This window comes from Gigantopelta aegis, chromosome 4 (genome assembly GCF_016097555.1).
Source record: "Gigantopelta aegis isolate Gae_Host chromosome 4, Gae_host_genome, whole genome shotgun sequence".
Lineage (NCBI taxonomy): Eukaryota > Metazoa > Mollusca > Gastropoda > Neomphalida > Peltospiridae > Gigantopelta > Gigantopelta aegis.
The window spans coordinates 87,626,615-87,652,288 of record NC_054702.1 but is presented as its reverse complement, the minus strand read 5'-3'; the positions used below and the strand labels follow the sequence as shown (position 1 = coordinate 87,652,288).

The following is a 25,674-nucleotide window of genomic DNA, read 5'->3' as shown; positions in this document are numbered from 1 at the left end:
TGGTCCTTAACCATGTTCGACGTCATATAACCGTACATAAAATGTGTTGAGTGCATTTCCTTCCTTCAAACAGCATCCAGTCTATATAAGCCTTAAATGAAACAGAAGTACGTACCTCACAAACTAGGGTCAATCATATTAACGATTATGGGCTTCATACCTAACACTAATACATAAAAATGGAGCCAATTTCCGTTAGAATATTTGAAACAAAGGACTCTATCTAAGCAAAACCCCCAGAAAACCCCCAAACCCTCCATCAAAACATTAAACATAGGGATCATAAGCAGATTAATTGACCTTAATTCACAACAGTGCGTGTATTTGGAAACACCACAGTAGTCCAGAGCTGATGTTGCATTTGCCAATGAGTGTGCTAACGACGTGTTATTGGCAGAAGTCTCGAGAGTGCATGCACACTCAATGATTTCGTGGTAATCATTCACCACAGCCGCTGAACCTAGCTAGTTGCCCGGCTCTCACGAGTTGGAAACAGACAGGCGTAAACCCCTATGACTTGACTGGAACTTGAACTCGCTACCATGACAATCAACAAGTCACTGCCCTATGCATTTCGGCGCCAAAGCGAATTGAGTTAATAGTGGATGATACAAATAACGTTCATTCCAGAAAGAAGCACCTGAAAGAGGTTGAGCTAACGAAGTTATGATTGTTTTAATATTTGTTTGTGGATTAGGAAAAGTATAAATAGAGCCACATGTTAAAGGTCTTTACGAAGTTATGATTGTTTTAATATTTGTTTGTGGATTAGGAAAAGTATAAATAGAGCCACATTTTAAAGGTCTTTATTTAACTGGTCTCCTATTCTATTATGTTGTTACTTCTGAAACAGAACAGATTTTTGTAGTTCACAGAGGTGAAGTTCATATCAAAATGAATGAATGAATGAATGAATGAATGAATAAATATATAAATAAATACATAAATAAAATGAAAATTTAACGACATCCATACAAAAAAGAAAAGAAAAAAGAAGGTTATTGGACGTAGAACAGAGGGAAGTATATGAAAACAAAAAGAAAAGGTTGGATTCGCCAATATTATTTTCTAAATGTCCTTAAAGTATGCTGGTGACTGAAGCCAAGGACATCGCTTCATTACTTTCTCAAGATCTACACTAGCTGGATCTACACATGGACGGCAGAACTATGATTAATTACATGCTCTGTCCTAGACTAATTCACTAACAATTTCTACACGTGCTTGGTGCGCTGGAGAACGGAGGAAAATACCTTTGTGCTGGTTTCTGGCAACTTCCGCCATGGCTCATCCGGGATCGTCTTGCCATCTGAATAACAAAACAAAAGCATGAGTATTGATTGGCAATGCAGTCCAATGCATCTACTTTAGTTCCGATGACATATTGATACAACTACAATAGAAATACCGTCAGTGTTATTACCATCTAATTTAAACCGCTGATGAGTACTTTACCAATTGTAAAAATAACTGTTATAGCAATTCACCGTACACCACCACAATTCGCCGTAGTCGCAATTGAAATGTGTATTGAAATAAATGCGTTGTTATTAATTGGTAATGTGTTCTGCAATGTTAAAGTTATATGAACTACGAACTCGAACAATGGTATGTGACCTCCAACAGTAAGTTATTAATAAAAGAAAAAAAACTTTAATAATTATTTCCTCTATTTGTGCTAGCAAGATTTACCGCAACAACAGTACCAATATCCAGTGTCGATCCCACACAGTGTAAATAGATGGCGTCAGTTTAACGTCACCCTATGAGTCACAAACATTACAAGACGAACATACAACTTAATGTCAGTGGTAGAACATCCGCCTAGGTATAACAGGTCCTAGGATCGATTCCGCTCACAAGACGTATTTCATTGTCTGTTGTTGCAATCAGTAGTTAACTACATTTGCACTGGATGCTGTAAAATACGTTTGTTCTGTATAGGTGCTTTTTGTTAATATTGTATGTACATTATTACCATAAATACAAACAAAACCACCAATAATGTTGATCAAAATTCGCGTTTATGTGAGTGAAGCACTGGCAGATTAAAAGGAAGGGGGTCACATGTGTCTCGTCAATCCACAGCCCGTACCCTTTTTAAAGACTTAAAAAAAAGCATCTTTGAGCATCTTTAATTGAAAATGTCCCAGGAACATGCCTATGAACTCATACAATTTTTGTTCCCTCATTTGCCTAAAACCGGCCTCGGTGGTGTCGTGGTTAAGCCATCGGACACAAGGCTGGCAGGTACTGGGTTCGCAGCCCGGTAACGGCTCCCACCCAGCGCGAGGTTTAACGACTCAATGGTAGGTGTACGACCACTACGCCCTCTTGTTTCTCACTAACCAGTAACCCACTGTCCTGGGCAGACTGCCCAGATAGCCGAGGTGTGTGCCCAGAATATTAATTAGATATAAGCAAGAAAATAATTTGAAATGAACTCAAATTGCCCTTTTTAGCAAATTGTGACCCCAATTTTATAAAAAAAAACCCTGCATCTGCTCGTTCTGCCGCTCCATTTCTGACGCCTACATTATAGTTTTAAATATATTGATGCGCGGTCGGTCTGGGGTCGACCCCCGTCGGTAGGCCCATTAGGCTATTTCTCGATCCAGCAAGCGCACCACGACTGACATATCAAAGACCGTGATATGTGCTATCCTGTCTATAGGATGGTGTATATAATTAATGGAATACTAATGGAAAACTGTAGCGGGCTCCCTCTCTCAAGACTATATGTCAAAAATTACCAGAAAAATTGACATCCAGTAGCCGATGATGGTGTCGTTAAACAAAACAAACTTTTTCGTTATGCTTAATAATTAAGAATTCATAATATTAATATCAAATCATTATTACATTAAAAAATATAGATATGCAAAGAAAGGAGCCAAGAAGCTGATGAACTAATACAAAATATCTTTTGACTCCATACAAAACAGATGCATAACTTATAATGTGATATCAAAATCAATTACATATCTAGTAAAATCAGTTAAATCTCTTGTAAAAGAAAATATAACTAGATATAACTTACAATATTAGAACATTTTACAATTAATAATGTGAAAACGAATACTAAGAACGAAAATAAAATAAAAATGATAAATGTAGTGGAATATTTTGGGTTTCCAGCACTCTTAGAACAAATGTCAAATTAGTCTCTATCAGATGCTTAATAGTCACCGATTAAACACTTTGCTGAAATGTTAAACACACATTTCTCTGCGCCCTTGGATACGTTTATTATTCCACGAACCTTAATTCAGTTACCAATTCCATGCAGAGCAAATGCCATCTAACTAAGACGCATTGCCACCTACTATACGATTCTGATTACTTAGCATTTCAAGAACATAACTGGAAGCGCACTAAATCTTCGTGTGGCGTAATGTGATTAGAAACGCAGTGCAAAACGAGTACCATCGATCACACGGGGACGATGTTATTCTAGAGATACACTAGGTTATAACAGACAGCTCACTTAACATTAAGTTGGCGATAACTCGGTTAAAGACAAATTTAGTGTGTATACATCATCGACTTAGAAATAACAAACACCGAACCGGTAGCTAACGGTTATTTTTAACGAGACTGTTCCGAGTTTGTTCCAATTGTAAGATGTTTCCGAAGAAAGAGTCTTTCTTACCGAATGAAGTTACTTATTAAATATATTTTTTTACTTACAATATTATCGTCTGTTATTTTCAATGTGTTTCTAATCGTTCTAATTTAAAAATAATAAGCACCATAACAACAAATAAAGAAAAACAATAAAAAGCTATGTTTATTCGTGTGTCTCGAAATACCGATCTGTAGGTGTGTACATGTGTATATATTTTGCCATTTATATGTATGTATATGAAAATATGTATACTATATGTAATAACAAAATTATTGTGAGACAGTGAGCTCATGGCACCCCAACCCTGACACTGCCATTCTCTGTTCTGGGGACAATTAAAAACAGAAAAAAGAAAAAGGCGAGTGTAGAAACATTTGCCACTTTATTTTCATATTTGAAAATTAATTTATGGGGAGGGGGCCCAATGACATGAGGCGTAATGCTAAGGGAACTTTGGGGGAGGTTTGGAGTGGGATCGTAAAAAAAAAAGAGAAGAAAATTAATATATAATAAAATTATAACTGTCGCAAAATTTAGGTGGGAGGGCCCGCCCCACCCTCTAGGTCCACCTCTGCTGACCAAAACAACTCTCGTCTTTTCAACACTTTGTAAATGATGGTAATTTCTAGTCGACTGTCAGCTTAGTTACTCAACTAATTTTACCAATGCATAAAATTACCACAGTGTATGGCAAGAAACGGAATCAGGATCTGCCAAGCAAAGACATTGATGGGAAATTTCTGATCATAATATTTAATAATAGACATTTAATACCACAGTGCGTGGAATAAGTGTGGATACAGCCATATCAATATAGAGATCGGGGTCATTATATTTCCCTAACTCGAGCCTGAAACACACAATTAAGTTATAAACGTGATACAGCATAGAATAACGTTATTTACCACGCAGGAATAAGGATCAAGCCAAGTCTTAGTTACCACAGGCGCTCGAGGCATAAACAGTGCTTCTGCTTTGAACGTGTTACCGTTATGGCATTCTAAAAAGTCAATATAATAGACTTTACTCGTTAAAAATAGAATTGTTTATGCCACAGGCGTCTGAGGTTAACTGTTATTTAATTATCCACAACTCACCCTTGCTTGGATGTTTTATTTATATCTTACAATTCAATGTGCAATATATTAGATTGGTAACGTTATTCTGAGCTCAAGGATTATTTCAGGTAAACCACCCCCACATTCACCCCTCAACCCCCCCCCCCCCCCCAAAAAAAAAAAAAAAAAAAAAAAAAGAAGAAGAAGAAAAAGCCCAACACAAACAAACAAAAAACCCGAACCCAAACAAGCATCGATACCTATTAATACCTATTTTAAAAGTGTTCAATCACAACTGGCCATAAAAATAGTTATGATCGTTGATTATATGTACATTATATTTATCATAATAAAACATTTAGATTAACCATAACAGAAAACAACCAATAGAAAACAGAATAACAGTACAGTAACAATGATGATGCTACAATATAAATACTCGTATACAAAACATACACGTAACAGAATAATCGTTCATCTCACTCCAGTATAATGTGTACCTTTCTTTTTGATGCAATTCTAACCCATTATCTCATATTGTTTTATATTCTATTTATGTTTTAATTTTTAACCTTTTAATTGAGATTCTTTATCCAATTTCTTTAAAGTGCTTTCAGTAGATTTATATGACCTTCACAAAAATTGGTTATTAATTTTCTTATTAACATTATCGATTTCAATATGTGGTAACCTACCTATTGCAAAATGCATGTAGGAAATCACTAGCTGGTTTTCCGTAGGTGCAGCACATAGCGGGTTTCCTCTTTCGCTATCTAGACGAAACAGTTTTATAATGCGCTAAGGTGTCGCTAAAATGTACATGTATTCGTTTTATTTCCTTTCTTATCGATTTCACATTAGACGAACTGACAGAATGCAAATGGGACTAAGAAAAACGGGTCATATTACAAAGTTCAAAGAAACAAACATACATAGATATCATTGTATTACAGTAATTGAAACTACTGTTGTTGCTTTTTAGTGAAGCGAAATGATTAATGAACGTGCGTAAAGTTTACAATCCCGACTTTCTGAAAAAAAGAGTTAGTTAGTCTCTACAGGCCTTGGTGGCGTCGTGGTTAAGCCATCGGACATAAGGCTGGTAGGTATTGGGTTCGCAGCCCGGTACCTGAACTGAACTGAACTGAACTTTATTTACACTCCGAGCGAGTTTTAACGACTCAATGGGTAGGTGTAAGACCACTACACCCTTTTCTCTCTTACTAACCACTAACAATTAACAACTAATCCACTGTCCTGGACAGACAGTTCAGATAGCTGCGGTGTGTGACCAGGACAGCGTGCTTGAACCTTAATTAGATATAAGCACGAAAATAATCATATCGCTACTGTTTGTTGAGTGTAGATAACTCTCACCGTCAGAATACACATTACCGGCCATTGTGGTGTAGTGGTTAGGCCGAATTAAGACTTGTGGGTATTGGGTTCGCTTCCCGGCACCCGTAGGGAGTTTATCAACTCAGTGGTTAGGTGTAAAGCCACTACACCGATTTCCCTCTCACAAACCACTAACCTGGGCAGATAGTTGACATGTGTGCCAAGGACAGCGTACTTGAACTTTAATTGGATATATGCAAGGAGGAAAGGAAGAAATGCTAATTTATCGACGCACTCAGTACATACCACAGCCTTTAATACAGCAGTTGTGGAGCACTGCATTCGAACGAGAAATAGCCCAATGGAGATCGATCGTAGATCGATTGTAAACCAGGCGAACGCTTTACCACTGTTTATTTATGACTTTAGCAGCCAGAAGCCAAAAAAAGTTGATTTTAATTCAACTGTTCAAATGAGTATACAGTCATAAACCAAAGTGCTGCTGAGATTTGTATCCATTGTTTATGCCTTGTACAGCCAGAAACCAAATTATTATTGTTAATGTAGTAGTTATATTGCTTGTACCGTCAGAACCAAATGGTTATATCAGTGTTTATTACTAATAAACACGAACACAGTTAAAAGCCAAAACATTATGACCTTTTCATTCAATGTTTATGAATCGCAGTCGGACATCAAAGTGTTGCTAAGCTTTTTTTTATTCAGTATTTGTGACTCACAGTTATAAATCAAAATGTATATCTCCATTTTGTATAACTCATACAATGTTATGACTGAAACAACTGAAAACCCCTCAAACGTATTGCTGTTTCTACAGTGGTCCAGTTGTCGACCATGGTTAGTTATTTTAGTTATTTTTTATCCCTTTAAAAAAATTACATTTGCAATCGCTGATAACTGAAAATCGAAATGATCGATTTTTCCCTCACTGGTTTGCTGTGTTCTAGAGTTTTATCGATCACAGAGAAAACAAGAATGTTGACGTTTCGTTATAACTGAATTAAAATCAGACCAAATCACAGCAGACATGATACAGCAAAACCGAATTTAATTTAATAAAAGGTAATGGAAAAATCCTTATAAACATACAGAGGCTCTTCACTTTGTTTGACTTTAGAGCATTAAAACGTGATGGATTTAACATTTAAGCATGGCATTTTTTTTACGAACTTCAATCTCTAGTGCTTAAAGATGGAATGGGTAATCAATGGCGAGTGTTTCGAGTGGTGCTGCAACAGTTCATACGCAGTTTATTTTCTATAGTGTTAACAATTGTTTTTTCACTTCATTTTAACTTATTTGTGTGCTTATATATCCAATTCTGATTCAACGGTGCTCTCCTGAGCATAATACACCTCAGCTATCTGAGCTGTTTGACCATGTCAGTGGTTAGTTGTTAATGGTTGGTAAGACAGAAGTCGGTCTAGTGGCCTTACACCTACCTACCCAATGAGTCATTAATCCCCGCTCTAGATGGGAGCCGTTTCTGAGATCCGAACCCTGTACATACATCCATAACCACTAAACCATCGAGGTCGATTCTTAATAGTTGTCAGTATGTGGGGTTTTTTTATATACAGACGGGAAACGTAATTGGTAGTTCAGAAATGAATGAATAACTCCGAGAATCAGTTAACTAAATATAGGAAATTGGACCATACCCATGAACTATAGGTTTGGTGCTTCCTTACCTTGTTATCACTTCTTGAAGAGTCAACGTCAAAACCTTGATGAAAAGAGTTCTATTTAAGAGACTGAAACTACGTACTCATTGTATATATACTTAGTCTGGATCCCGTTCCACGAAGCGATTTTAACGCTAAGATAACCGTGCCCATGGTAGAGGTGCACTTTAAGTGATCTCAGCGCTTAGATCGCTTAGTAGCACGGGGCCTTGTGACCAATTTAAATCTTCAACAATGCGTTATTTTGAGGCCTAATCAGGTAAAACATTCATTAGCGACACCTCAACGAAGAACTTTTAGTTGTATAAACATAAGTAGGCCTAGATGCTTCATTTTTATATTCTAAGACGATTTAATATAATAAAACTGGCCTGCTTACTTCAGGTTTGACTATCGTATTACTGATACAGTGATAGACAACAAGATGAACCTTCCAGGCGTTTGTTTACTAAATACACATTTGTTTTATATTTTCTGTAACGATAAACCCTACCAATCTTTTTTTAATGTTGCTGTTTCGCCTTATTTAGTATATCGCTATTATACGACCGAACATTCGAACTGGAACGCACGCACGTACACACACACATATGAACTGTCCACACGAATGACCTGTGATGTCACACTTTTGGTAAAGCGATATTTTTTAATTTTAAAGTTTACAACTCCGCAGTCATGGAATATTTTAATTATACCTAAGAAAGCATAATTTGCCAACAACTTTTAAATGTCTATCATAATTATAGGTTTTTAATTTAGTGTGTCATTGACTATCTGTTTGGACATCATAGATTATTCCCTTGAACCCTTCAAAATCTTCGAACCAAAGTATCTGTCTAATTGATCTTGATATTAAAATAAACATACTAGTATAATATTAAAAAAAACCAAAAAACAACAACACCCCCCCCCCCCCCCCCAGATTTGGATGAAAATGAACAGAAATAATATAAAATAAAATGTAAAAAAAAGAAGTAAATTACGCCGTCTGTGAGGGAAATGTCCAAATGATGGTGGGTCATTCGGTCCAATTAATTTCAGACTGCCCCTTCCTGGACGAGAGTGGTCAGTGTTGCACCACAGATATTGGCGAGGACACGGTAAAGCCGTCTGCGTGAACCATTGAATTAGTGTGTCTCGGACAATTACCGTAGACACCGCTGACGGGTATTACGTCTGCCATTCTATCACATAGATGGTGAACAGGACGTTTAAAATTAAATGTCACAGCGAGGATGTATTACAGCGGGTCACACTAAAGGCCGACTTGAGAACTGGTGGAGATTGTCTACACCATTAAGCAGGACATCGATACGGATATGGAATAACGGTAAAAACAAAAAGTATCCCCTTGTGGACACGATCGATGAACCTATGGGCAATCTGTGTCAAAAGATAATACCAGTAATTTTATATCACCCGACATAGCATCGAACTTACACCATTATGTCCAGGAAACAAGGCAACGCGCATTTCTATTCAGGACCATCGGTGCCGGGGACTGGGGATGAGCTATATAATATGTTCCTTAGCCGCACCATTTTTAAATGACAAAAAAAGTTTTGTATAGTTATAAAAAAGATCCGTGCAAAGTATCTTAAATGTTTAAATATTTAAATTTCTCCCATCCCTAGCCTTGCAAGACAGGCGTATTCCATGACGTCAGCCCATGTGGAATAAATCGGTCTTGCATGACCACGTGACTTCTGTTGTTTGAGCTGATATTAACAATGGGTGACGTCACGTAAACGGCAAATGCTTTTTATATTTCATAAAAACGAGAAAACCTGCTGTCATAACGAAATTATAGTATCATTTTTGCTTTATACTTTTAGTATAAACAATTTTTCGGTACGATCTTTTCAATGGTTATGATTATTTTATTGTTAGATAAAAAAATTATTTTTTTAGGTTTTTCACGTTTTTCCAAAATGCTCGGGTACATAATGTGATGTCAGGGACTCGGGAAGCCTCGTCCCTGACAACAAATTATGTACCCTCGGGTGGAATAGCCCTGTACCACATGGACACATATTAAGGATTCTTTTAATCTTAAATGACATGTTTCTGATCTCTCACTGCTTGGCATGTTAATTTATACACATTGCACGTCTTTACAGGCGTTTTATTCCTCACAGATTTTACATTTCCATTAAAAAAAAACCCAATAATTAACGTATACTGGATTTACTATGTCATTTTTAATAGCGACCAGAACCACCCCACCAAAAACAAACAAACAAAAACTCAAATGTCTTTTTCCTAGAATCGCTGTTTTGTCATTCTAAATAGCTGATAATAAAGTTAAAATTTGTTGATTTTAACAACACCACTAGAACACATTGATTTATTAATCACCGGCTATTGGATGCCAAACATTTGGTAATTTTGACATATAGTCTTAGTCGTGGTGCACTGGCTGGAATGAAAAATAGCCCAATGGGCCCACCGACGGGCATCGACCCCAGACCGACCGCGCATCAAGCGAGCGCTTTACCACTAGGCTACGTCCTGCCCCCAGCTGATAACAAATGAATTGAAACAATGGGCTCTAAACTAGTAAGACAATCTTTAAAAAGCCCATGTAGCGCATGGACTAGGTTCCGTACCTTTAAATGCAGTCAGCATATTACAGAAAGGATGTAGGATATTTATAAACTACGTAAACCGATTAGTGCCACGACAAAAAAAAAAACATATCTCGTAATTGCGATAAATATTTAGTCACATAAAAATACCCTCGTACATTTGACTAGATAATTTTATTTTCTCCACAGGACATTAATGGGCTTCCGTAATGAACTGTATATTAGACAGATGTTTTAGCAGAGTGTTGCCAACTCGGAAGTAGTGGTTTAATAGACACGGGGTTGAAACAATAGCCAACTGTTGCTGTACAGAACGTGTTGACACTAGGGAATAGATTGTACTTGTCAGAATACAACACTTGGTCTCGACACTGTCTTTCAGTGCTAACAGATTTTCTAGACATACTACACAAGAATATTTTATTTTCGTGATGATAACTAAAGTTCAAACACGTTGTCTCTGACATATCAGGGGTGTAGAAATTAAAAATATTTCACTAGCCCGCCAGACCAGAACCAACTAAAATTTACTAGACCGCCAGACTTTCTATTAGTCCGTCAGCCTATAGAATATATTATTGTTTAACAATATTATAATATACTCTGTCTTCACTTCAAATATAAATATATATATATATATATATATATATATATATATATATATATATATATATGAAGCTTGGTAAGTGATCAATATCATGTAGAAAACAAGACCCAAACCTTGACTGACAAATCAATAAATGTTTTAATACTCTGGTAAATACTAAGATTTTCACATTTCTTTTATATAGATTTACAAAATTCAAGTGATATCCCGAAAGTGTTTAACAGAACAATATATTCAGAACACACCGCGGATTTAATACAAAAACAAAATATGTATACAACAAATTAAATTAGTCAGTCAGAAAAAGATAGATCGCCCGTCGGACTGGTAGTTGCATTTTTTAACTCGTCCGTCAGAATATTTACCTCGCATTTGGCGACCGGGCGAGTATTTTCTGCAGCCCTGTACATGTATTTGGCTTCTCCGTTATTCTCGAGACTAACGGGTTACTGGTCAACCCTTGACCTTGAAGTGTTAATCGAGCCCTGTGTACCTTAAATTTCATCAAGGATAACTACTATTTACACGTGGTATAGTTGTAGCTATGTTAAAAACGAATATAAGTGCTTTCTAAGGTATCTCCTTTCTGACATAAAAACAAAAACTAAATTCCAGGGGCGAGCTTCATAAAATAATTCTACTTATAAAAGTCCCACCCAGTGTGGCAAATAAAATTCAACATTTGACATTTATATTAGAATATTCTAATTACAAAATCAGTATGACGCTCAAAAATAACATCTACATACGAGACAAAGTTCAAGGGATATTTTGACAAGTATACATAGTCGTTTGTTTAGAGAAGTACGTGCAAGGTGCAAGCAAAGATCAACATCAAACTGTGATACTATATCTGTAGAATATTTAATTTGCTTACATCCCAATCGTTCAAGCACGCACGTTGTGGGCACGACGACCACTGGTTTTTCGTCGGAGACTGTGTCTACAGCGAGAAGAGGGGGAGAAGGATAAGAAACGGAAACGGAATTGTGTAATATCTATAGGAGTTAATGCGAAAAGATGAAGAGAGGTGTAAGAAATAGGAAAGGGAAATTTGCAATATCTAGAGGAGTTAGTAACTAAACTGAATGCCAGATATAAACTTTTAGATATGTCAGTGTAAACAGTTCACAAAATGTTTATAAATAAACTACTTCACGAAACGAAAAAGGTTACACATACTATTTATAGCACCACAAGAGCGTGTGCAGGACTTTCTGCAGGGGATGGTAGTGTCTAGACTGTGGTGAGCAAAGTTTCTAGGGGGGGGGGGGTAAGAGTTTGAGTCATGCTCACCCGGAAAATATATTGAAAAAAAAAGAAGGTAATGCGCTCTGAGCAAGCGGGGGGTGGGGGGGGGGGGGGGGGGTGGGGGTGGGGGGGGGGGGGGGTGGGGGGAGAGTAGGGGGATACGTGCACCTGCAATAATTTCCTGTGAACGCAGATGAACAAAACCAATAGTAGTTTAGAATTTATACACTTTCTATAACACCCACCTTCAAAATGAGGCCACATTTAGTAAATCATTGGTCTTATTAATGAATAGATTGAACAATCTGAATAATTTACCTGTGACTGTGTATACTTCAATCTTCTCAATGAGGCTATATTTAGTATATGATTTGTCTTAATGGACAGGTTGAACTGTCTGAATAATTTACCTGTGCCTGTGTCTACTTCAATCTTCTCAATGAGGCTATATTTAGTATATCATTGGTCTCAATGAATAGGTTGAACTGTCTGAATAATTTACCTGTGACCCTGTATACTTCAATCTCTGTGAACTGTAGGTTATCTCCCGTGATGGTCGTGGCCGTCTCCCCCTGCATATTATAACTGTCACCAAACGCCGTCACGGCGCCCACCTGGTAATACTGACCAGACTTGGGATACGGACCGGTGCCGAAACAAATCAAGTCATGGCCCGCTCCAAAAATAGGTCCGTACGAGCCGTTGCAACATATGGCATATGCCGGTTTCGTGGTCTGGAATAGTTTAGGTTCATAGTTTCCTTTATAGTACAACTTAAATAAGAACGCGTGCGGGTCGTTCACATAGCCCGCGGTCGTGTTCCAGCTGGCGGATGAATACCCCCCGAATACACAGTTAGCGGTGTTGTAGAGGACCACCAGGGTGGGGCCCTTGTTGTCGCACTTCTTGTGGAACGCCTGGGCGCTGCAGCCGTCACGGGACGCCTGGTAGATGAGCTCGAGACCCTTGTTCCCGCCGATCCACTTGGACAGCTGTTTTTTGTCCCCAGCCTTCAAGGATTTCGCCATCGTGGCGTTGATTTTCTGTTTGTCACGATTCTCCACTTTTTTGTTTCTTTTTCCTGCAAGAGATTTAAAGAAATATGTAATAGTTAATATTTGCAATTGCTGTGAGGAACCTGAAACTGGGCAAAGAATTGTAGCAGCTCACTAGTACTCTGAGCCACAGCCAAAAGCTTACAAAACGGGCGAGAGGGGAGGGGGTCAGTCCAGGAGAAAATCCTTAAATTCGGGCCAAAACAATAAAGACATCCTAGAAAAATGAGCTGGCCTGAACATTTTTCACCATGTAATTTCATTATTCTACTCACAATATTAGTTGCAATCCACGTTAAATTCGCTTGCAACCCTATATAGCTGTTTGGCTGAGATGGTAATATGAATAAACGTTGTAATACAGATTTGGGCACTTTTGTTTAATTTCGGCAAACATCAGCCTGTCCATCCACCCGTACAGAAACGGGAGCCCGTACGCCTATGGCCAGAGCGAATGCTAACAGGTAGTCGTGAATAATACATTGGTAATGATTTCAGACATTTACAAAAGGTAAGCATGTCCTACTTCATAGGTGATGCCACTAACTATCCGCGGCCTTATGACCTCGGGTCCTTTAATCATCAACATTGTCATCAACATCAACATCATCATCATCATCATCATCATCATCATCATCATCGCCAGCACTACTGCCACCATCACCATCACCACCACCACCATCTCACTTTCCATCAATAACAACACCAACATTATCGCCATCACCATCATACCCGCTTAATGCGGCTTTACTGAAAATACATAGCTCAAAGACTGAACGTAGGAGCTTACATCCACAATATCTACTTCACTACAGATGATATACATAACTCCGTGCTATCTATTTAATGCCCGAGGAGACGTATGTAAAAACAACACGCTCTAGGGCTAAAGGGAAATAATAGTATATCAGGCATCAGAGGATTTCTTTTTATAGGATCGTAACCCGTCTGCTAACCCATTCTCTGACTGGGGTTGTTTTTACCATCCCATCTAGCGTCTCACAACTGGTATGAAAAAGACAGTGGTTTTATATCCTTGCCGCTGATTAAAAACAGGCCTTCCCTGAATACCATGTATCAGAATTATCACATGTGTGATATCGAACACCCGATGATTAAAAAAACCCCAAATCAATGCGCTTTATTGGTGTTGTTAAACAAAATTTATTTTTAAGTTTCCTTTTACGTTAAGCCCTTACCCACTGCCCTATGTAAGCACCACAGATACCACTACCTCTATTCAGGACCGTTCTACGATTGTTATTATGTGTTGTAAATGAATATACTGACATGTTCTCATAAATACAACTAAATATATATACATGTACATGTATATGTATATGTATATGTATATGTATATGTATATGTATATGTATATGTATGTATGTATATATGTGTGTGATCTTTTCAGACACACACACACACACACACACACACACACACACACACACACACGTGTGTGTGTGTGTGTGTGTATCTCAATAGATCACAGTTTTGTATAAATATCTCATGAACGCGTCCTTTCTTGAGGACCATGATGTTGGATACGGAAAGATTTTATCATTTTAAAGCTAGAATTACGTAATAATCTGCGCTTTACGCCTTGTTCACTTGACCTGGCTAGATCCAGTGCTGCACTATATATTGTTTTGTCTTTGTCTTGTTTGGCAGCTGAATTCCCCAACTGAAGAGAATTGCTAGTTTAACCATGCATTGCATTACGTGTGTCGACATTCATTTGTCAGAGGGAAAGAAAGAGACGATCCAAAGGCATATCATTCGTGCATCCATCAAGGTGGTGCTTGTCAGGTCTCACTTCAACTATTACATTAATTTCAAAATTACACGGCAGCACTTCTAGACTTTGAAAAACCCATCAGTATAAAGTAGCATCGATTTGTGACATAAAGCAATTCTATTGCCAGCGGCTTAGAACGTCCATTTGAGGTCATCTTCAGCAATCGAAATGAAAAGATTTCTTCATATGCACTCTTAACTTGTAAAATCAATTACCTAATCTTACATCGCCATACAGTTATTGCTACACTTATTCAATTTCTGCATGCAGTTGACCTCTATCCCACTTTTTATGGAAAGGACAAGGTAGAACAGAGTTAAGCTATTTTAATGCCTAACTGTTAAAACGTATGTCAGTCATGATATAAACAAATCTAAATGCATGTCAAAGCCAGTCATATTACACAACATTATCTTCTATACAGGGAATATACTTGTCGGTTAATGTTTTCTAGAAATGTGAATGACTAAACCGTATTCCGTGATCAAACTCGTATCTCTGTACAAGGAGGAGCCGGGACGTAGCCCTGTGGTAAGGCGTTCGCTTGATGCGCGGTCGGTCTAAGATCGATACCCGTGGATGGGTCCATTGGGCTACGTTTTGCTGATGGAAAAATGTATCGGGTTTCCCCTCTAAGACTATATGTCAGAATAGCCATATATTAGACATCCAATCGCCGATTAATAAATCAATGTGTTCTAGTGTTGTTGTTAAACAAACCAAACTTTTTTTCTCTGCATAAGGCATTGACGAAAGAAGGTTTAAGGTAAAGTGGTGACTGTTTTCATGATCCACTATCAGATGCTCGTGTTTAGTAGCACCGCCACTCCCCTAGGAGATCCGTTAAGGAATAAAACTAAAACCAACCAATTAATTCCTATTTCATTACAAGATGGTCTGAGTTAATGTATGTACGTGTGTTTGTATTTAGGCCTATATATGTCTGTATGGCATATCGATGTGGCGCATATAATTTATATTGTTATCATTAAAATATTGCCAGAAGAGGCTGGTTAGGATTCTAACACGCAAGGGAGCAAAAAGCTTTTATAACAACACAATGGAATGTTATCACATGCCGTGCATAATGATGATGATGTAATTAATATTCGTGCATAAATCCAATTAAGGTGCACTGTTCTATAACCGCAGCTAACTCGCTAGGCGATCTGCCTGGGGCTGAAATTATTGATAATTATTGCCAAGGCGAGAATACCTTCTCTCGTCGACTCGATTGGTCTTACTGTCGACAATATGAAGCGTTTTAAGCACACTTTTCTGCATACGGAGTAAAATATAGAACGAATTTTGAAATAACGCAATAGCTTCACTGAGCAACACCATAGAGGACTTATATTACACTTTGAAAACAAGGCTCAAAGGTAGAATTCCCACTCTAAATTAAATGCCGTAGCAACGTCAGTCAGTTTATATGGCGTTTGTGTATAGAATAAAGGTTCGAGTGTAGAACTCGAAACAGTCTAAACTATTTTGCATACGAACATGCCTAGTTGTAGTAGTTCTATGCTGGTTTGAAATGCACTGATGGTTTGTGTTATTAAAGCTGAAACAGTAACTTCATCACAAATTATATAATTTATTAAATAGCGTTAATCGCATTTTGTGTTGGACTTTCAGAGGCAATCAAAGCAAGACTAAATCTGAAATCAGGACATATGCTGTTTGTAACTCAGATATTATTGGGAAAAAACCTCCCACTAAAACATCCCCTATACGTTCCTAACTGAAAAAATTGCTGATAAAAATATTAAATACACCCCCTCCCCAGAGTAATTAAGATCCAGATACACCTTTTTATGGCCTTTAAAATTAGGTAAATTAAATGTGTATATTTGGTATGTTGCTATACAACCCAAATGTTTCAAGTAGATCTGATACCTAGTACTAGCTCAACAAGGTGTTAGACGTGAGCCAACAGTACAGGGCGTTTCAAAGTTTAGCTTTATGAATTTTGAGTTCAATGGAAAACTGAAATTTATTTAGTGGAATCATTACATGTCTAAGTCATATGGGATTAAACTAAAAAAACTAAACAATTAAATAAGCAAACAAAAACCCCTAAAAACAACAACAACAAACAAAAACAAAACAAAACAAAACAAAACCAAAACAAAACAAAACAACAACAAAACAAAACAAAACAAACCCCCTCCCCAAAACCCCCCCAACCCCCCCCCCAACAACAACAACAACAACAACCTACCACCAAAAAACCCCAAACAAACAAACCACCACCCCCCAAAAAACCCCAACAAAAAACCCAACCAAAAATAATGTTGATCTTACAATATCAAACTAGTTCACTGATCTTGAGATAAAAATTGAGTGGTTGCTTAAAATAGGTTAAGTGCGGAAGAGGTCGCCTTTTACAGACATGAAGAACACATGATTGACGAATGCTCACGGAATTCTACGTGTCAGGACAGAGATTTCCTCTAAATTACTTATTAATATTCATAGCCCTTAATAACCGATATGAATGAAAACACGCCGAACAAGCAGTGAGTCGCCGAAGTTGCGTTTTTTTCACTTCGAAAGTCACGAATAAAGGCGTTGTACTGGTGACGTCGTCACCATTGACCTTTTGGTATACGCTCCGTTACATATCTATTATCCCGACTCTGTATACCAGTCTGTTTATCTCTCCCCACCCATCTCCCGAAAAAATATTATGCATTGGCTAAACCTAACTTCCTGGACACATTACATACAATACAAAGGAACATCAAGAGTCATTTGCACACCCATACACGTGAAGTGTTAAATTATGTAATTGGCGAGACTGTGGTGAATTTGTTAGTTAATCAAATTATGTATATGCTTTTTATTTTTCCTGGATCAGTTTTAGTAAATAAGACTTGACAGAGAGTGATAGGAAAGCAACGTCTTCATCATACATGTAAACAAAAAGAAGTACACTCTTCCACCTTTTAAAGTTAAAGTTTGTTTTATTTAACAACACCAACAAAGTACATTGATTTATATTATTAATCATTGGCTACTGGATGTCAAACATTAGGTAATTATGACATTTAGAGTTGAAACCCGCTACATATTTCTATTGGTATCACCATTCTACAAACAGGATAGCATATACCTCTGCCTTTTATATACAGTCAGGATGCACTGGCTCAATGGGCCTATCGAGGGAGATCGACCCAAGACTGACCGTGTAACAGGCGAGCGCTTTACCACTGGGCTATGGCTCGTCCCCGGTCTAATAAAACTTGACAAAGAGTGATATGAAATCAATGTCTTCATCATACATGTAAACAGAAAGAAACACATTCTTTCACTATTCAACCTTTTTATATCGGAATCTTCTGACGTAACCCAGTGGAAAGCGCTCGCTTGATGCGCGGTCGGGCTAAGATCAATCCCCGTCGGTGGACATTATTGCTCGTTCCAGCCTCCACAATTGGTGTAACAAAGGCCGTGATATGATCTGTCCTCTCTATGCGATCATGCATATAAAAGATCCCTTGCTGCTGATCGAAAATAGTAGCCAATGGAGTGGTGGCAGTGGGTTTTCCCTCTCATTATCTGTGTTGTCCTTAACCATATGTCTAATACCATGATAACTGTAGATAGAGAAATTTGTTGAGTGCTAGTGTATTTTCGTTGAATTACACTGAAATAGATTTTTGTTTTACCAGTAAAATAAAGTAAACGTAAAGTTTGTTTTATTTAACGACGCCACTAGAGCACATTGATTTTTAATCTTATCATCGGCTATTGGACGTCAAACATATGGTCATTCTGACACTGTTTTTAGAGGAAACCCGCTGTCGCCACATAGGCTACTCTTCTTTACGACAGGCAGCAAGGGATCTTTTATTTGCGCTTCCCACAGGCAGGATAGCACAAACCATGGCCTTTGTTGAACCAGTTATGGATCACTGGTCGGTGTAAGTGGTTTACACCTACCCATTGAGCCTTGCGGAGCACTCACTCAGGGTTTGGAGTCGGTATCTGGATTAAAAATCCCATGCCTCGACTGGGATCCGAACCCAGTACCTACCAGCCTGTAGACCGATGGCCTGCCACAACGCCACCGAGGCCGGTGCCAGTAAAATATACCAAGGGTATGTCAGACTAGGGTCTCCACGATTCCAAAATATTGGACTCGAGTACTCGGCGGTCAAACTCGACCCGGACCCGAGTACCCGACACTTACACTAGATGATAATGAGACTAAAGAATAAAGTAAAATAGCATTATGCATCTTAATTCCAACGCTGAAAATGGATGCCAAATCATGCCATTGTATTGCATTTAGAAACCGCTTGATATGTTCAGTGTTGTGACGGACGAAACTAGTGCATGATCATGTAATTATTGTGTAACTAATATCGTCAATTATTTACTGGTAAATTTATTGTCCTACATTGTCCATTGTATTATAGTTGATCATTATATTCCTCCTTGCACGGGTACTCGAGTCATGTGAAGGGACTCGAGTCTTGCTAGACTCGGCCCGTGCCCCGAGTACTCGAGTACTCGTGGAGACCCTATGTCAGACGCCATTATAACCGTAGATAGAGAAATGTGTTGAGTGCCAATGTATTTTCGTTGAATTACACCAAAATTGATTTTTGTGTTGCCAGTGAAATATACCAAGGGTATGCACTAATAAAACAAATGGATTCTGACATGGATCCTTGTCAGAATGTAACGATTCTCGTACAGCCAGGAGTGACGGGAAATGACACGGCATGGATCTGCGAGAACTCAGCACGTCGATACACCGCACACAAATTAACTGTGGACCAACAATCCCACACCACTGATGTGTTGCCGCAGGGTAGGGCTACAGTAAATAGGTTGCGCTATTCCTGCTTCAGTGCCGTTAAGCAGATCCGCCAAGATGGTCTTATTAAGTTTACTAATTTCATGATACAAAACTCCCAACATAAAATCAAAACGGAACAAAAGGAAAAAAAAACAAAAATTATTTTGTTACCAAAATCACCAAAGGCATCTCTCCGTTATAATCGGGGCGAAAACGTCCGTGGTATTCTCCTAGTCCAAACTGAACTGTGTTTTGACTAAATATTAACTAACAATAATACTAACAATCATAGGCAATACTATAGAACACTTATAATGGGAACGACAAAAGATCTTGATATTGTCAAAACACTGGATTTTAAAATACTCCAAGTGGTATGATTTTATTTAATTGTTACTGAAACTGGTTACCGCAATTGTTCACATGAGTTGTTCAGTTACAGATTTGAACTGTTTCTGATGACATTTAGGTTTGATAACTGTGAACTAGATATAACATTTTAATTTACATCTCCTGGAATAAACTGTGCAGGTTGTAATATCTTCTCAGGACAGAGACACTTCAGTAACGATCTCTACGTGCTATAATAAATATTCCAATCTATACTATATCAAAATCTCCGTATGTTTCAATGACACCTAACACTCTGTTGATAAATATAATAAATAAATGAATGCAAATCACGTAGTTAACATATGGCATATTTCGATTTGAAAAATTGGGGCAGACCCGATGCAAGTTTTACCACATGAAATTTGAGTAGAGATTCGTTCTTACATGTGTGTTGAATTAGAATATAACGGTTAACATCGTCTCCACGGATTCCACTACATTTGATTAATAAACCAGTCAAAATGCAATGATTTGTTTTTGTGTAAAATGGTTTAATGAAAGTGTTGAGAAAAAGGGTGAAATGTCAAACTTATCACTTCATGCTTCTAAGATGTTCTGAGAGTGCCACTCTGAAATATATTACTTGGATTATAAATACTCCTGTTACAGCTACTGAAGTGTCACTCTGTTTCACAAATTACGCCTGTCCCTGCTGCTTTCCACACACACACACACACGCACGCACACACACACGCGCGCGCGCGCACACACACACACACACACACACACAGATATATACACACACACAGATATATATACACACACAGATATATACACACACACATACACACACAGTAAATCAATCAACGTTTTATATTCCAGGCAATGTGAGTTCTTTACCATTAGTGCCAGCTTTTAAAGACTAATACCCCATGACGATAACTATACAGCCATTGAGATTTCCTGCATTCTATCACTGAGATTTTGCATTAAGCTAAACGATATCCCATTTCGTGGCTTTTTTCCCCCAAGTAGATTGTTACCAAATTGATTTTCTTCAATGTTTATTTTTATTAAATAGTGTTTGAGGGACCTGTGGTACTAGGTTCTGAAAGCTTCACATTCCGTGTTCTGATGACAGAAATATTTGATATGGTTTTTCTGCAAGTGATGTCAATACTTCGGCTTATTTTAGAATACATATATTCACATTTGCTTTTTATCCAGCTACTTATTTTTTACCCTCTTTGTTGTCCGCAAAAGCATCTTTTTGAGTACATAACAAAATATTGATAAAAAAACCCTCTCCAATTTGATACAGCTGAGAAGACTAAAAGGCCATGTTTTGACGAAGAAATTGCTGTTTACCATCACTATATAATGTATAATATACACAAATTACAATTGATGCCTATTTTTGGCGCAATGTATTTTCTATAAAATAATCCTTGGTATGCTACAAAAACAAGATTACTAAAAAAATAATCAACGAGTGATGTGATTTTTTTCTCTCACAATCCAGATATGCCGACTGATTTCGACACATAATAACTACTACAACAAAACATCTTTTGACGATTACATTTGGTACCTGTTTTTGGTTTAATGTATTACCCATATAATAATAATAATAATAATAATAATAATAATTCCTGACTCGTTTCTATTAATTCATACTTATTAATTTAAAAAATAATTTGTAACATATTAAAAAACCCCAAGATTACTCAGAAATAAGCACGAGTAATGTGCATTTTCATCTCACAGTCCGAAAAAATGGTGACTGGTTTCGACATGTATCAAGTACTACAAGAAAACATCTTTTGAAGATCGCTTCGTCGTTCAAAGAAGTTGATGCCACCGTAATTGCTTTCTCAGGACGCCGGAGGTCCAAGAGTTTATCATCTTTACTCTGTTCTGTGTTATGCTTCTTGCAGAAAGCAATCAATATTTTGTGGAGACAGTGCACGTAAATATGCTCCTGTTGCATATCGATTTTACTGCCAGCCTGCCTCACAGGAAGAGGGAGAAGACCGATAACAGCGGTTCAGGTTTAGTTCTGGCTGTTTCAAAGCTTAAGACTAACATGTGGACAATTGAACCAGTATCCATTTTTTCTCTAAAAGATAAAACCCAAATCATAAATTATTTTTTGAAACTATACAATCAAACCTTGACATAACAGCCATCAAGAGACCTATAAAAATTATATTTGTTAGCTTTACACAAGGTCAAATGCTACCATTTTAACAAATAACTTCATATCTGATTTATTTATTTGAAAACTATACAGTCAGCTCTTTCTATAAAGGCCACATCGGGACCTACAAAGCATGTTCTTTACGAGAAGCTGGCCTTTAGGTATAAACTTTATGCATTCATATGCATAAAGGACTGCTAAAATTCTCATTATACATTTTTGTGTTAGATACCAAAAATATCCAGTTGAACTGTATCATGCACTCCATTGTCTGAAGAGATTTACAGCGAGGTCTAAAATTTCTTTATTATTATTATTTCTATTCCGTAGCCAAACACAAAATAAGGAGTTTTACGACATCCCGTAAAAAGGTGATCGTTAAATGTGGGTAGTGCTCTCCGGTCGATTATTACGTTTTCTTCATGACTTGTTGCATTGATTGGGCTTATTCAGCGAGGACCAGTTCAGCACACAGGGCCGCTTTGGGTGCCATAAGAGCGCCAGTGATGGAATTAACACTTCTTTTCATGCTTCAAAAAACCAGAATTCACTACTAATTAAATACCAACGAAAAAAATACACGAATGAATGGAGAAATAGGTTTGCCAAACCACGACCGCAGTTAAATACATTAGTGAGTTCTAACAGTATGTAATTTGACCTTCCATTGACATCAGCGAAAAAATATATTAGTGAGTTCAGATAGTATGTAATTTGACATTTCCATTGCCATCATCGAAACCAATATATTAGTGAGTTCAAATAGTATGTATCTTGACCTTTCATTGCCATCATCGAAACCAATATATTAGTGAGTTCAAATGGTATGAAACTTGACCTTTCATTGTCATCATCGACACCAGTATATTAGTGAGTTCAAATAGTATGTATCTTGACCATTCATTGCCATCATCGAAACCAATATACTAGTGAGTTCAAATGGTATGAAACCTGATCTTTCATTGTCATCATCAGACCTGTGTGCGGAAACATGTTCAAAGAAGGAATAACTTACTAAAATGATTGTTCTTAAAACCACTAAAAGACCATAGCGTTACAGCTAGTCCTTAGAATGGTTAATAAAAACAGAAAACTGCGTAAGTACCGCTGCTTATTAATTGTGACACCAAATAGTGGATGAAAAGGTTCCTGTGTGTATGTTCATTATTAGAACACTGCTTATGCACGTGAAGTGGTACCAAATAGTTAATGGATGACAATGTCCCGGAATGTATTTTTATTATCAGAACCCTACTTATGCATGATACTGCGGCGCCTAATAGTCGGTGGATGACCATGTCCCGGTATGTATTTTTATTATCAGAACCCTACTTATGCATGATACTGCGGCGCCTAATAGTCGATGGATGACCATGTCCCTGAATGTATTTTTATTATCAGAACCCTACTTATGCATGACACTGCGGCGCCTAATAGTCGGCGGATGACCATGTCCCGGTATGTATTTTTATTATCAGAACCCTGCATATGCATGACACTGCGGCGCCTAATAGTCGGTGGATGACCATGTCCCGGTATGTATTTTTATTATCAGAACCCTGCATATGCATGATACTGCGGCGCCTAATAGTCGGTGGATGACCATGTCCCGGTATGTATTTTTATTATCAGAACCCTGCATATGCATGATACTGCGGCGCCTAATAGTCGGTGGATGACCATGTCCCGGTATGTATTTTTATTATTAGAACCCTCAGAACCTGCGGCGCCTAATAGTCGCTGGATATGCATGATATTATCAGAACCCTGCGCATGATACTGCGGCGCCTAATAGTCGGTGGATGACCATGTCCCGGTATGTATTTTTATTATCAGAACCCTGCATATGCATGATACTGCGGCGCCTAATAGTCGGTGGATGACCATGTCCCGGAATGTATTTTTATTATCAGAACCCTGCATATGCATGATACTGCGGCGCCTAATAGTCGGTGGATGACCATGTCCCGGTATGTATTTTTATTATCAGAACCCTGCATATGCCTGATACTGTGGCACTTAATAGTCAGTGGATGACAATGTCTTGGTGTGTATATTTACAAACAAAACCCTGATGGCTTGAAATAAATATATTTTAAACATATGCACTATACATATAATATTTTAAAACACCAAGTGTCATCTGGCTAATTTCGAACCTACTGCGCCGATTCGCATTGAACGTTATGGATTGCAGACGTGGGTAGGAAAGACGACGCACTGTACATTTGTATAACTGGCTAGTTACACACATCAGCAGACAGTAATCGGAATGCAATACAAAACAATTCGCTTGTACAAATTTAGAGTTAGTCTGCTGTTATATAGCAATGTCGTAAATCAACCTGCTGAATGATGGGCTCAATATGACTCGGAGGAATAAACTACAAACAACGCTTTCAAAATAGCGACATACAAATGTTGAAAGTTCATTAAATTCCATTCTATGATATCCAGTTTTTTTATAAGGAAAAAAAAAAAAAAAAGAGAATAATTAATTAAAAGAGAAAGAAACCCCCAACCAACAACAAAAGAATGAGAACATCAAATATTTATATTGCATGTTGCTGGAATTCAAGAAAAGCCACATTGGATTGTTTCCAGTGATCTCCCTCGTGACAAATTAATCTGGGCATCTGCTTTCTTTCCAATAACACAAATGGACCCAGACGTCATTTTCATACATTCTAATCAAAGGTTCTTTTTCCTTTTTTTTTTTCTTTTTTAGAAACAGAACTACTTTGCTTTGGTTAAAACGTACTGTTACCCAAACCTTACTAGGAGTTTCGCAAAGATAATTTACGACTATTAAATACACGACAGGTCGTAATTAATAATCAATATGTGTTACTATATTCGGCGCTTCTCCGTGTAGGCGTACTAACGGGCCTACGTAAAGGTCGACTTTAAAAGATACGACATGGTACAAAAGAGAGCATGATCCAATGATAATTCGAATAAAAAATGGTTACAGAATATCCAAAGTAACACAAAAGGATGGGAATGGAATGTTTATGTAATGGAACCCCAAACACGTTGTCTAATAACTGAATCACTTCAATATACTAGTATTAACATCTGAGACTGGTTTAGAGTGGAAGCGAAAAAAACAAACAACAAAACAAAACAAACAAACAACAAACAACATCTAACAACAACAACAAACAACAACAACCACAACAAACGAACAAAAACAAAGGAAAACGGACAAAAACAAAAAAACGGAACAAAACCAAATTACGCTTCCACCAAATAAGCTACATTTTTTCAAGGACCTTTTAGATGCATAGATGAATACC

The 25,674-nt window shown here is 37.6% G+C and overlaps 2 protein-coding genes across 3 annotated transcripts in view; both read right to left on the bottom strand.

Annotated features, from left to right (window-relative positions):
• Window positions 1–13,240, bottom strand: part of LOC121370049 (interferon-induced protein 44-like) — a 31,548-nt gene extending 18,308 nt beyond the window's left edge. The window contains exons 1-2 of the mRNA XM_041495147.1: window positions 12,679–13,240; window positions 1,254–1,309 (exon numbers count right to left, since the gene is read on the bottom strand). Of these exons, the coding sequence (XP_041351081.1) occupies window positions 1,254–1,309; window positions 12,679–13,204 (582 nt within the window). The 5' untranslated portion in view covers window positions 13,205–13,240. The remainder of the gene's footprint in view (window positions 1–1,253; window positions 1,310–12,678) is intronic.
• LOC121371325 (interferon-induced protein 44-like) overlaps window positions 1–25,674 on the bottom strand; it is a 219,557-nt gene that overhangs the window by 76,581 nt on the left and 117,302 nt on the right. The window lies entirely within an intron of this gene.